This window comes from Chrysochloris asiatica, unplaced genomic scaffold (assembly GCF_000296735.1).
Source record: "Chrysochloris asiatica unplaced genomic scaffold, ChrAsi1.0 scaffold00060, whole genome shotgun sequence".
NCBI classification, from domain to species: Eukaryota; Metazoa; Chordata; class Mammalia; order Afrosoricida; family Chrysochloridae; genus Chrysochloris; species Chrysochloris asiatica.
Window position 1 is genome coordinate 15,456,662 of NW_006408578.1, and position 15,218 is coordinate 15,471,879.

The 15,218-nt window shown below is 41.6% G+C and overlaps 1 protein-coding gene across 1 annotated transcript in view; it reads left to right on the top strand.

Annotated features, from left to right (window-relative positions):
* The window catches only part of F13A1 (coagulation factor XIII, A1 polypeptide), a 352,784-nt gene that overhangs the window by 289,036 nt on the left and 48,530 nt on the right, over positions 1–15,218 (top strand). Inside the window, exons 10-11 of the mRNA XM_006864109.1 lie at positions 3,036–3,189; positions 10,793–11,080. Of these exons, the coding sequence (XP_006864171.1) occupies positions 3,036–3,189; positions 10,793–11,080 (442 nt within the window). The remainder of the gene's footprint in view (positions 1–3,035; positions 3,190–10,792; positions 11,081–15,218) is intronic.

Genomic DNA, 15,218 nt, shown 5'->3' on the forward strand with positions numbered 1-15,218 from the left:
GATGAATGTAAAGCTCATGTTCTCCCATGTAAACTATCACTCAATTCACAAAAAATTTTTAAAAGAAAAGTAAATTGTTTGAAATTGCATAGTGCCTGGTCCCCAGTAGAAGAGAGAGTAAGAGAGTCCTTCCACATGTCCATTGTTTTGGGAGCAGGCCACACCCCCAAGGAAGCATCCCTTCAATTGATTGTCCACTCATCATAGAGTTAACTATGCCTGTACAAGGTTTCATCGCCATGGGAATAAGTGCATTCAACTGCTAACCCTTTGGAAATCCTAGCCTAGTAAAGTTGACACAAAACCCTAATCATTATACATCATCTAAATCAGGTTGGTGTTCATGGTCCGCAGAGTGAAGTGGGCGTCAATGTGGTGTGAAGATCAAGGAGATGGGCTATGGACCAGCCCAGGGTTTGAATTTCTGCTCCACCAGCTCCTGGCAAACAATATGCTTGCTCTCACCGAATTATAATGTTATCATCTATAAAATGGGGTTTATAGTACATATCTAGACAGGTGCTGTTATGAGCTTTAAACTAAATAATTTCTAGAAAGTTGTTGAAACAATGGAATATTCAGTAGAGGTTGGTGATGCTCTACTTCCCAAGGGCAAGGCTGTAAATCTTTATGGGAGCAAAAAACCTCATCATTTTCCTGCAGAGCAGGATTTGAACGCTGACCTTGTGGTTAGCAGTCTAACAAATAACCCACAATGATAGCAGGGCTCCTTACTTTCTCCTTGTTGTTGTTGTTAAGTGCTGTCAAGTTGGTTTTGACTCATAGCCACTGCGTATAGGGTTTCCGAGGAGCAGCTGGTGAGTTTGAACCACCAAACTTGCGATTGAGTGCTTATCCTACAGCACCACAAACTCAAGGAGTTCTAAATGTAAATTTAGAACAATCTGGGAGAAAGCAAAGTTGGTCTCTTTAACCTCAACTTTAAAAGTTGGGTAGATATCAGCTTATTTCCCCAGTACCTAATAACAACCACGTCATTTTACTGAACATTGAAGTTTACAACTCATTTTCACATGTATCCTATTTCATTTAATTCTACACTGTTCTTATGAGATAGGCAGAACAAGTATAATTATTTTCTTTTTATAGAAACAGACTGAAGTTCAGAGGGGTGAACATGACTTTCCAAAAAATGACAGTTTCAAGATCAGACCCAAAATTCTTTCAGTTAACCCAGTGTCTCTCCCAAATCCTTGGTTCCCTTGTACCTGCCAGTCTGTTTGCCTTCCATGCATTCTTTAGTTCATTAGCTCCTGTTCATCTTCCAGCTTCCAACTTTGATGTTACTTTCTAGTCTATACCTTGTCCCACAGCCCCATGGGCTGGATTTTCCCTCTACTTTTGTACTGTACTTTTTTTGGATTGGAAGCTGGTATTATTACAGGTATCCTCAGGCCTGACTTTCCTTTAGAATTTCAGAGAGTTGTTTTTTTGTTTTTTAAGTATTATATTTAGGGTACCATTCAAGACCTCCTTCATCGATATCTATCTTTTATACTAGAATGTAAACTGGATAAGGACAATGATTTTTTTCATTTAAATCTGATAAGAACAATGATTTTTTTTCATTTAAATCTGATAAGAACAATGATTTTTTTCATTTAAATCTGATAAGGACAATGATTTTTTTTATTTAATTTCATTATTCAGTCCTCTACACTGAACAATAGCTGACAATATTACTATATAATGTATTATTGCTGCTAGCATTTACTAATTACTTATTTATTATATGTTGTAGTTATTAAGTGCTGTTGAGTTGGTTCTGACCTATAGCCACCCTATATAGAGTTTTTGAGGAGCAGTTGGTGAACTTGAACCACTTGCAGTTCAAATAGCTTTGCAATCTGACACATTAACCCACAGCATCACACGAGGACTCCATTACTATATGTTAGACACTATGAAAAATAATTTACATAAATGTGTTTCAGTTAATTATGCCAGTCACTTATAAGGAAGGGACTATTGGTCTCATATATAAAAAGAAGAGGGGACTGAAGCTTAGAGAGGGGCTTAGAAAACATTTCATAAATGCACCAATTATTGTTTTCAGCTAGAGCAGTGAATTTTATGTTTCCTAACTGCTTCCATTCCAAAAATGCAATCCCCTAGAAGGTAGAGAAGGTAATTAAGGGCTTGGCTCTTAGGTTCATATTAGACATTGTCTCTAGAAAGTACAGTGATAAAATCAAGCCTTGACTTAGAAGTCAGCCAGCATGGTTACAAGATATTATTTGTAAGACCCACAAATAACATGCCTTCATTTTTGAACCACCAGAAAATTGCCTGAGTTCCTACTGGATAGTGTCATATTGTTCTCAATTAAAATGCTTTTAGCTGCAAGTAACAGAATCAACAGTAAGAATTTTTGTTCTCATAATCCTAAAGTTGGCTTGGTGGTTTATCAGCATTACCAAGCACTCAAATGCTTCTCAACTTTCTACTCTGTCATCTTCAAATTGTTGTCAGTATTTCTCTACACTCCCCTGGGATGGTCGCAGCAGCTCCAAGCATCACTTCACCTCACGTGACATCAGAAATCAGAAATGGAAAGACAGACTGTCTCATGCCTCTATCTCATGACTCTTTCCTTTCATGAAGGAGAACCACCTTCTCCAGAACCTGCTAGCAGACTTCCTCTTTTTCTAGAAGTGGGTCACAGGATCACCACTAGCTGAAAATACATCTGAGAAAGCCAGTAACAGGCATGGCATTCTCGGCTCTTACTTAGGAGGTGGGCTTTTCCAAAAAGAGAAGGGGATAAAGAAATGGTTGATGTCTTGACAACCAGTAGTGCCTATATATTTTCAATTTTTAAAATCTGGTGTTTAATCTAGACTACATTCTCTTCAGAATGTCTTGAAAACTACCTTGGCCTTATGAATCCATCATTGTTGGGGAAGGGAAGATATCCATTCTCAAGTCTCTAGATGATTGCACCACTGAGAGTTGAAACTTTGGGTGAAATGACCTTTACCAATGGCAATGATCTCTCCTTCTTCTGTTTGCAGGTCAACAGTGATCTTGTTTACATCGCAGTTCAAAAAGACGGCACTCATGTGGTAAAAGCTGTGGATTCCACCCACACTGGGAAGTTAATTGTGACCAAAGAAGTTGGAAGAGATGGCATGCAAGATATTACTGATACCTATAAATTCCAAGAAGGTAATTTCGTACAACTGAAGGCTGATTTCTTTGCGCCCCAGCTCTTTTATCCATTCCACTTAGTACATGTTCACTGTCACTACAGAGAATGGGATTTGCAGCATTTGCTAGTAAGGGCAGAAGTATAAACTCTCATGAGTGAGAAATACATCAAGGCCCACAGTTTTCACTCTATTTTTGCTTGCTTGTTTTGAGCAGATTTCCAATCTAGTGGCTTGGGAAATGATTTAGTTGGAAGTTATGTCTATTTTAACAGGATGTAGAATATACTCTTACACACAAGAAATGTGAAAATACTGTAATTTTAAATAACCCTGTTGGAAAACACTGGATAACTAATATTAATTTAGTTCAGTAATAGACATTTCAATGACTACTAATATTGCTTAGGACTTTACAAACTATTTTATGTTACTCCATTGAATTCTCATAGAAACCCCATGGGGTAGATAATGCAATATTTATAGTACAGTAGAAGAATGTCCTGGTGGTTCACTTTCAAAAATCAGCCAATGAAAATTCCTGGAACAACAGTAGAACATTGTCCAATCCACACGTGAGCCTGCAGGAAGAGTCAACATTTCGTTCTGCTTTGTATGTGTGGTGTTAACATGCATCAGGGCCAACATTACGTCAGCTAACAGAAACAACAATAGTACAGTCTCACTAATTTGGCTGAAGGCCGATTTTAATAATAAAATCATGTTAAGGTCGTTTTGTTAACTTTTCATCGTATAGAATGTTTCCCACAGAACTATTGAGTCCAATTCTGTTTCAATTAATAGAGTGTCTGTATTGAGTTGTGCCTGGAATAATGTATGGACCTAGAGATTGCAGCAGTGAGCAGGATCCAGCTCCTGTGTGGGCCAAGTGATAGAATCATTGTACAGAGGGACTTTAGAAACAGAGAAGGATTCAGCCCAGCTGTGGGCTGCAGAAAAAGTCAAGCTCAGAGAGGAGTCATGGTCTGCAGTTACAGAAAAATGGGCTGGCCTTTCCAGGTAGGAGGAGCATAGCAGAGGCACAGAAGTGAAACAGCACAGTGGGTAGGGTTCACAGGCATGGCTCAAGCACTAAGTTCAGAGGTGCCCTGTGGTCTCAGACAAAATTGCTCATGGTCAGTGATGGTGGAGGGCTTTGTATATCCTGATGGAGAGACAGTGTAACATACTTTTCAAATAATTCATCTCATAGGTTCTTAGGAGAGACATTGATTTTAGTAAATGGATAAAAATGATTAGTAATTAGCATACACCTAAATATTCATCAGCATTCCTGAAGTGCTACTGAGAGCAGAATTTGTTTTAAATATTTCAGACAGTCATGGAGCTCTTATTTACAAAAGTAATTTGCACCATAAAGAATTTAGAACTCTTTTGCATAGTATTAGAAAGTCAGATTTTTTGTCATCTGAACTAGTAAATCTTGACTGCATTTCTGAAGTTGTTTATCCTTCCCTTCTGTTGGCTATCATCCATTGCACATCACAGATACAAAGGGAGCTGGTTTTTTCTTTTATTTTGGGGTTTTTCCTAAAAGAAAAATTAAAAACAATACAAGCAAAGTAAAACAAAGAATGCCCTCTCAGAACAGAGTTACAGTAAAAAATAGCTGGAATGAAGGAATAAAATAACTCCATAGAAAAAAAATGAAAGAAACTAGCTGCAGCATTCATTCATTAATTCATTCATTCAAAATTTGCTCCTACTATGTTCCAAGAAGTTTTCTGGGTGGTACAAAGAGTGAGCCCTAGCTACTAACCTAAAGATTGGCAGTTTGAACCCATTCAAACTACCAAAGGCCTGGAGATCTGATTCCAAAATGTCTCAGGCAAGAACACCCTCTGGATCTCAGCTCTCCTCTGTAACACAAGAGGTCACCATGAGCCAGAATTGACTCAACAGCAATGGGTCTGGTTCCTCTTTTTTTGCTCTTAAATTCCAAAAGGAGTCCCTCGATGGTACAAACAATTAAGTGCTGGCGTCCTGATGTGGTGCTGTAGGAGAAGTACTGAACCACAAGGTCAGTTTGAACTTCAAGGTTGGCAGTTTAAACTCACCAGCCACTTCTCAGAAACACTGTCAGGGAGTCACAATCAACAACAACAATAATGCTATCAACAACAACAACTCTGTAGAATAAGCCCTGGACTGCTAACCTCAAGGTTGGTGGTTCAAACCCAAACTCCTCGGAAATTCTATACAGGGTTGCTATGAGTCAAATCTGACTTAATGACACTTAACAACAACTACGAACTGAAAAGTTGACAGCTCAAACCCACCCAGAGGCACTTTGGAAGAAAGGCCTGGAGACCTGCTTCCTCAAAGTCTCAAGCTTGAAAACCCCTATGGAGCTCAGTGTTCCTCTGAAAGGCATGAGGTCATCATGAGTCAGAATCAACTTAATGGCAATTGGTTTAGTTACAGTCCTTGAGGAGGAGTGTGTGGGTTGTGAATATGGTTAACACACTCAGCTGCTAACCCAAAAGTGGGAGGTTCGAGTCACTCAGAGGTACCTTGGAAGAAAGATGATCTACTTTCAATCTACTACCCAAAACCCAGTCATTAAAAACCCTAAGGGGCACAGTTTTACTTTGACATGCTTGGGGTTAACTCATTGGCAACTGACAACTAGTATATTCCAAGCTCCGCCTAGGGATGAAAGATGTTCCTAGTCCCTGCCTGCCCATCTAATTGGTGGGACAGCAGCTTGCTTTGTGACAGATGCGATGGCAGGGGTGTACAGACAGTTTGGGAGAACAGGGGCACTTATCCCAAATATGAACCAGGGAAGGCTGCCTGGAGGAAGTTAATGATGAGCTCACTGACACCAGAGTGAAAATAAGGATTAGCCAGTTGAAGCATGGGGAAGAGTTCTCCAAGGAAGCACAGAAAGGCAGAATTGCAGTTACGACTTCTTCTAAGTGGAAGAAGTACTAAGTAGACAGTGTAGTAAATAAAAGGTGAGCTTCCAAGGTGCTAGGAGAGGCAGCAGGTGAGCTGACGAAGCTGTCAAATGTAAACCATGTAGTAGAGCACAGTTTCCAGGAACTGTCAGCTGAGGAGGTGGCCAAAACCCCACCACTGTTAAATGCATTCCTACTCATAGACCCTGTAGGGTTCTCAAGATGTAAATCTTTGCAGAAGCAGATTACCTCATCTTTCTCCCACAGAGTAGCTGGTGGGCTTGAACTGCCAATCATTTTGTTAGTAGCCCGATGCTTAATCCACAGCACCACCAGAAGGTGGCAGTGAAGGCCAAATTAGGAATGGGACAGGATCCAATACCAACTTCATGAAAGAGAAGTCAGACATGGCCATGGATGGGCAACAGATTAAAAGATACAAAATATGCCAACACTGAATGAGGAAGAAGTGTGAGGCCCATGCCTCCAGAGTTTGACAAGTCAACAAGGCTGAGGATGAAGGACAAAGCAGTGGTCCAGCCAACCACCAGTGAGACCAGTTGTGGTCAAGTATAATCCAATTCATAACTGCCCCGTGTGTGTCACTGAGCTCCACAGGGTTTTCAGTGGCAATGGTCTTTCAGAAGCATGCCACCAGACCTTTCTTCTGAGGTCCCTCTGAGTGGACTGGAATGACCAAGCTTTGAGTTAGCAGTCAAGCATGTTAACCATTTGTCCCACAAAGACACTCTTGGCTCAAGAGGCAACTGGTAATTCTCGGATAATTGTACAAGTCGGTACACTCTGCTTCTGCAACTGGGGTTTGATTGCTAGTGCATCCTTCATCTCCTAACCAGGATGATATGTACATTTCACATTCTCACCTTGGTAATGATTAGGTGAGGCACTACTTTGAGAAAGATGCCATGGCTGCAACCGAATATGGTTGTTGTGGTTGCTAAATGCCATAAAGTCAGTTCCAACTCAGAGCGACCCTATATAGCGTTTCCAAGGTGCAGCTGGTGGGTTTGAACTGCTGACCTTGTGGTTTGCAGTCCTGTGCTTATTTATGTTTGCATTTGGCACATAGGAAAGAGTAAATACCATTTAATGACTGTAGAATTGTCGCCCTGATTTTCACTACTAAATCTCCCACTTGCTTTCTCTAATCCACAAATGCTATGTGGCCATTGGAATAAAGAGTGAAAACACAGAAAAGAAATTATCCCCAGATTTAAAGATGAACTATTTCCATTAAATTGTGAGAAGATCACTTTTCACTTCAGTTCTGGTGTGGTACCATAGAATAAGCACTGGATCTCAAGGTTAGTTTGAACCAGCTGGTCCTCAGAAACCCTATACAGGGTCACTAAGAGTCAGAGCCAACTCGACAAATAAAGCTTAATTAATTTAGAACTTATTTTTCAAAACCACAAAGTTTTGAAAATCAGAATTCTTAAAATGTTTCCTGTGACAAAGCATATTCTTGTCTTGAACCAATTCCCTTTTTTCTATCAATTATTCCATGTCTCTCCTTCTCTGCAGTTTCCTTCCTAGTAGCATTCAAGCATACTAATAAATATATATGTTTTTGTTGTTGTTGTTGTTGTGTGCAGTCGAGTCAGTTCTGACTCATATTAACCCTGTTGTATAGGGTTTCCAAGGCTGTAAGTCATCATAGAAGCAGAAAACCTCATCTTTCTCCCTTTGACCAGCTGGTGGGCTCAAACAGACAACCTTGTGGTTCTCAACCCAGTTCTTATCCTACATACCACCAGCACTCCAGCATACACGCACTCAGGCACATACACATACATATGTGTGCCACATCCAAGACCCTGTTTCAAGACTCACATCTGGCTCTGAGTGCCATGTTGAGGTCAACAGCTTAATCAAATAAGTTGTGACTATCTTTGCCCCATGTATTAGCAATTTTCCTTTCTACTTGTTGCTAAGTGCCGTCAAGTCGGTTCCGACCCATAGCGACCCTGTACAGGGTTTCCGAGGCTGTAAATCTTTACAGGAGCAGAACGCCTCATCTTTCTCCCGCGGAGCAGCTGGTAGTTTTGAACTGCTGGCCTTAAGGTTCGCAGCCCAATTCGTAACCACTACGCTACCAGAGCTCCTTTCTACTAGGGGTACGGTTTGTGGGCTTCTGCATCTGCCAGGCTCTGTGGTATTGAGAGGGTATAGCAACTCCTGTTTTTCACTAAAAAATAAGTGTTTTGCTAAGTTTTGTTTCCTGCCCCACCTGTGCCTTGCAAGATCTGTGCTTTTGCAAGAGAATTGTCTGTCCAGTCTTTGTTCTTTCTCCCTCCTGGTTGTACCTTTCTCTAACAACTTGACAGCAGTTAATAACAACAGCACAAAGACAAATGACTTCTCTCTTTCTGAAAGCAAAATGCTTCTCCTGCCACTGGCACCCAGCCTGTCTCTTTCCATGGGTCTAGAGTCCTCAGCTGCTCTATGTCTCTGTGCCATCACCTCTGCTTCCATCTCTGGTGTTGCTGCTTCTCTAGTTAGGATCCCATGTTCCACTCATGATCTTACCTCTTGGTGTCCTAGGGTTCTCTGTTCCTGGAATGAGAGATTAACTACTCCTCTGTTTTTGTTTAACATCTTCTACCTTTACAGTTATGATAATCACAATTTGTCATGATAGCAATAACACACAATTGAATCGTAAAATCCTATCACCATCCTTCACCATCCCTTTTCACCAGACCCATCTGGATAAGAGGAAAACTATTCAGTGGGATTCTGCCTGACCCCATGGTTTTGAAACTAAACACATCCTTGAAAACTTGTAAGCCAGTCACTTCATGCCTTTATAGCCCCCTCAATTTTGGTAGCCAATGTCTAAGTTGCCCATCCCTATCAACCCTGTGTACTGAAGAGATAGGCTTGATCCTTGATGTGAAGCCTCCTTCCCTTCTCAGTTGGAATTTTGAGCAACAACATCCATAAGCAAAGGTAGAGTTCATCAAGTGTTACAATTTACACTTGCTTCCTGTATCAAACTTCTTTGTCTTCCTCTGGTAGAGTTCTGGTCAGCAAGCTATCCAAGCTAGGTCAAATAGGTACTATCTGCAAGTTTGAGTACTCTCACACTCCTCTCCAACTTCAGACCAACTGGCCCTTTGATTCTCAATTCTAGCCCCCAGTGACTAGGTCAGTGTCCATAGGCTCAGGATTTCAAAAGTCTCCCTAAACTTTTCATCTCAAGGTCAATGGGCAAACATATTCATATTTGTTTGCACCTCCTGCTAGGAGGAAACACAGGAGGAAACTGCTAGAAGTCAAATAAGGGATTTTACATTGTCTCCACCTTTTCATTGTCTCTAAGTGTTTGCATCTATTATGTACTCTGCACAAACCCTCTCCAATCACCAAACCATATTGAAAGTTGTTGTTGTGAAGTTCCATCAAATCAGTTCTGACTCATAGTGACCCTATCTAAGGTTTCTGAGAAGTGATTGGTGGGTATGAACCACAAGATTAGTGGTTTCAACTGACCTTGCAGTCCAGTGCTGATCCCACAGAGCCTCAATAGGACTCCATAATGGAGGTTGTTGTTTTTATTAAATGACATTGAAAGGGTTCCAACTCATAGAACCCCTGTATAAGGTTTCTGAGGAGCAGCTGGTGGGTTTGAACAGACAACCCTGTGATTCACAGTACATTGCTGACCCTACAGCGTCACACCAAAAGTCCAATATTGGAGGCAGTCTCCCCCATTTCACAAAGGAGGAAGCTAATGACAATAGCAGTGTCTACTTACTGTGTACATTTGTTGTGAGGAATATGTGACCTAATTAATTTACAGTAAGCACTTCTCACACAGTTCTTCTCAAAGATAGTTGCTACAATTAATTGGCCTCTTAATATCTATTGATTTAATTATTATCATTATTTATTTAATTATTTATTATTAAATTGATATTGCAGGAGGTAAAATGAGTTCCAAAATCTGTATTTGTTGTTGTTGTTGTTTAGTGCCATTGAATCAGTTCTGACTCACAGCAACCCTATATAGGGTTTCCAAGGAGTAGCTGGTAGGTTTGAATTGCCAGCCTTGCAGTTAGCAGTTTAGTGCTTATCCTACAGCACCAGAGATATCAAAATTCTAGCCCTGTGGCTAGGATTAGGGGAGTGAAATGCATTGGTCCCACAGTTTGAGAAGAGTTGAATTTTGCCAATTTTGCCTGTTGAAACTTAAAACTGTAACTGGAGATACAACCCATAGAAGCTCTCCAGGTAGACCTCAATGCCTCCACTTAATAATTCAGTGACCTGGGTGGGTCATTGACTCTTAGAACCTGATTTTATACCATTTATAGTCTTGGTGGTACTGTGGGTTAGACTGGTTACCACAAGATTGGCAGTTCAAACCCACCAGCCACTCCTAGGGAGAAAGATGAGGCTGTCTACTCCCATAAAAATTTACAGTCTTAGAAACCCTGTTTAGGGTCACCATGAGTCAGAGTCAACTCAATAGCAGAGGTCATTTTGGTTTGGTTGTAGAATGGATTTGGTTTGGCTATAGAATGGGAATGGTGACAAAACCTGCTCACAGGGAAATTGTGGCCAGAAGAGGCTCATCTCAGAGCCTAACACACAGTGTGAGATTATTAATGTTATTTTCTCTTTGATGTGTTGCATCTTCTCTTTCCCTGTCACTCTCTGGATTCTTCATAGGTCAAGAAGAAGAGAGACTAGCCCTGGAAACTGCCCTGATGTATGGAGCTAAAAAGCCCCTCAACACAGAAGATGTCCTCAAATTACGGTCTGATGTTGACATGGATTTTGAAGTGGAAAATGCTGTGCTGGGCAAAGACTTCAAAGTTACCATCACTTTCCAGAACAACAGCTCCAATCGTTACACCATCTCAGCTTATCTCTCAGGCAACATCACCTTCTACACTGGAGTTTCCAAGGCTGAATTTAAGAAGGAAACATTTGATGTGACCCTGGAGCCCTTATCCTGTAAGCCAAAGGGGTGTGGTTCTCTCTAGAACTTGTAGCTCCATGTCTAGCTTGGTGATGACCTACCCACAACCCAATAGCAGTCTGTCAAAGTCAAAGTTCTTTCCCAGAGCTCACTCACATGAACTTCCTTATGGTGAGATCCCACCCACTCTAGAAAGCCTCAACTCTTACCTTATGTCCAGTGTACAGAGGTGGATGCTGACATTCTCAAACCTAGAGCATCAGGCAACTCATAAAAACTAAATGTACCTTAAATCCTTGCTGCAGTCCTGGGGTAGAACTGTAATTCTACTGGACTGCTAACTGCAAGGTCAGTGGTTCAAATGCTATACAGGATCATTTTGAGCCAGAAGAAACTCAGAGCACTTAACAATAACGCATTTTTGCTACTCAGAGTATGACTTAAGGAGCTGAAACATCAGGCTCCCCTGGGAGGTTTTCCCTCAGGCCTTCTGAGTGGGAATCTGCATTTGAACAAACTCTCAGGGCCTTAAGGAGGGAGCACAGGAAAGTTGAGGGAGTTCTAGTCAGAAAGAGCCATCTCAGGAAAGCCTCCTGGGGGTTCTTCTCATTCAAGTTAGAAAAGGCTACCCAGCAGGAATTGTGTACTTTAATTTACCATTTACAGGACAGAGTGAATTAATTTTCTAGATGTGGCACTGTGGGATAAAGCACTGGACCACAAGGTCAGTTTTTAACCACAAGGTGGGTGATTCACATTCACCAGTCGCTCCTCAGAAACCCTATACAGGGTCACTATGAGTCAGAACAGATTCAACAGCACTTACCAACAATAACAAAGAAAACCTCTCTAATAAGGTGACCTTTAACAGAGACCTAACAGAGGGCAAGCGTCTAGAGAGAGAACACCCCGACCAGGGGAAACCATAGATGCAAAGACCCTGAGGCAAGACTATGTCTGATGTGCTCAATGATCAGCAAGGGGACCTGGAATAGAGGTGGCAAGGGAGACAGTGAAGGAAGAGAGGGTGCAAATTGTGTCAAGAATTGTAGGCTCTTGTAAGGACTTTGACTTTATTTCTGATTTCTGAGCCAAGTGGGAAGTCATTGGAGGGTTTTGAGCCATAGTGTGGCTTCATATAACTTAAGGTTTGGAAAGTCACTCTGGCTACTATATTAAGAATAGATTCCAGGGGAAGCATAGCTTTACGCTTGAGGACCAGGTAGGATGATGCTGTAATAGTGGCTCAGGTAAGAGATGGTGGTGCTAGAGTTGGAGTTGGTGAGACGTCATCAGGGCTGGGTATGTTCTGGGGGTAGAGCACTGAATTGGCTGAGGGATTAAATGTGTGATGTGACAGAAGGAGAGTGTGGCGATAATTAAAGGTGATAAGTAAGGAGTCCTGGTGTGGCACTATCGGATAAGCATTGAACTGCAAGGTCGGCAGTTCAAATTCACCAGTCACTCCTCAGAAACCCTACACAAGGCCTCTATGAGTCGGAATCAACTCGATGGCACTTAACAACAAACAACAATATATGTAAAATCATTAAAACATGGTTGTTGGTAAGTGCCATCAAGTCAGTCCCAACTCACAGTGACCCTGTATAAGGTCTCTCAAGAATGGCTGGTGGGTTTGAACTGCCGACCTTGATGTTCAAGCCAACCTTAGGGTCCAGGACTTCTAATACATTGTAAGCTTCCAGTACAAATTTTCATTGGGTACGTCTACATTTGGAGTCCTGGTGTGGCACTGCAGGATAATGTACTGGACTGCAAGGTCATTTGAACGGCAAAGTCAGTGGTTCAAATCCATCAACCACCCTTCAGAAACCCTAGACATGTTCTCTATGGGTTGGAACCTACTAGACGACACTTAACAACAACATTTGGGGAAATAGAATAGAAAGGTGAATTGGCCATACAGTACAAGTAGAAGCAAACTGGGTAGTAGTAATATTTAACTGTCATCAAGGTGGTTCTGACTCATAGCGACCCTGCATAGGGTTTCTAGGGAGTAGCTGATGGGTTTGAACTGCCGACCTCGTGGTTCTCTGTCCAGTACTCATCCACAGAGCTACACGAGAAGTCCTTTCATTGGGAATGAAAGATAACCCCAAATATAATTATGATAATTAAGGGGCACACACACACACCTCTCATCTTGAAAATAAGGTAGAAGTTTTAAGTAGCCAGGACTAATGGAAAAACAAACTGGTGAACAATACCTGCTCAACCAGATTGGTTTCAGCTATTTTATCTTGTCACAAACCTATCAGTGTGAATTCCAATAATCCAGGAATGCTTCAGCTGGAATTTTTGACCATCTTTACCATGGCCACAAAAGTCTTCACAGTAAAGTTTTTAGTCTACTCTTAAAATAGTGAGATTTCCAGGTAGGAGTTATCAAAGGAGACTTGTATGTTACATCCTATGATATGATGTCATTTCCATCTTTAGAAGCTTCTAACCTGAGGGGAGAGACTGGGTAATATGTGTGAAACCCATGTCCAGTCAGGCTGTGACAATGAGCCAGTTCTGTGTAAATATGGGACTTGAACGGGCCAGCTCCCTTCCTCATGCCCCCATACCTGCAGCCCTGTACAGGTTCTGTCCTAACTCCCTTAGGCAGGGAAATGTGAGCCAGCCTTGCCCTACCTCTCAAGGGTCCCATTACTCAATCCCCTGGCCCTTCTTTCCTTTTTCCAGTAGAGCAGTGAGTGTATAGAAGTGAGTGGGACAGATTGTTGTTATTATCTACTCTGAAGTCAGTCCAAGCAGTGTAAAATAATGCTGCCTGGTTCTACATCATCCCCATGAACTGTTGCAAATTGGACCACTGGGATCTACAACATTTTCATTGGCTGATTTTCAGAAGTAGATCACCAGACCTTTCTTCTTAGTCCATTGTAGACTGAAAGCTTGCAATCCACAAGCCTCCAATTACAGAGAAGTGGTGGCTGCTCATGAGGTACATTGGCTGGGATCTCCTGTGTGGAAAATCAGAACCAGCATTGCCTTAGTGGGACAGAAGAGCATCGTTTACCAGCCCTCTCATCATTTGTCAAGGACAGTTGGGCAAACCTAAGCATGACGCAGTAGTAACACAGTTCCCACCCACTAGACCCACCCCAAGAGCTTGTCTTGAGTAATTCCAAGGGACCTGGAGACTGTTTTTGCTGTATCCTGCAGGTAACAGCATTAATTGTATGTAATAAACACTGTCTATATTGCAGCATTGTGGGCTAATGCATCAGGCTACAAAGTCGTTTGAACTGCAAGGTTGGTGGGTCAAGCTCATCAGCTGCTCCTTGGAAAGCCTATACAGGGTCACTATGGGTTGGAATCAACTCAGCAGCTCTTCACAACAACAACAAATATTGCAGAAAGAAGCATAATTCTAGATCTTGATTAAGCAGGTCAAAGATAGAGACTTTTAGGTGGCTCCATTGAAAAGAAAGTTTTCCAAGTAGAATCGAAGGCTTACTTCCCAGACTGATGATTAAAGGGGAATGTGTGGGCTGGAGTCAGCTGGAAAATTTGAATAACTTAAACCTTCCTGTACCTTCAAAGGTGCTATCATTTCCACTTGGATATATTTAGTTTTCTTTGCTTTTTGGAAAAGAGATGAGGCAGCTCCTGTCTGTGTCTCCCTTGGCTTTCCCCAGACGCCGTAAATGATATTGGCAGCATCCCAGCTCCACCACTCACATAGTGAAAATCTATTCTTCTTCCTCTTGCCACGTTTAATAAACTTTATCGAGAATGATTTCTTGTTCGGTGGCAAAACACAGCACTTACATAACATACTATTTCAGGAGCACTGTTCTCTTGGGTTCTGAAGCACAGCCCAGTTTCTTTAGTTCTAGAATCTTGGGGAGTTTCTATCTCATAGAATACAGACGTCCTGTTGCTGAAATTATAAAGTAGCAAGAGCCTCTGTAAAGATTGGAAGGAGAAGCCAGAGATAACCCACCAGCCTAAAGGAATGTAGTGGTCAAACACATCCCTCTAGAAATAGTCAGAGGAAGTCCATTTGTTAAATATATATAAAGGAGCTCTGATAGCGTAGTGGTTACAAATCAGGCTGCTAACCTCAAGGTCGGCAGGCAGTTCAAAACTATCAGCTGTTCAGCGGGCGAAAGATGAGGCTTTCTGCTCCCGTAAAGATTT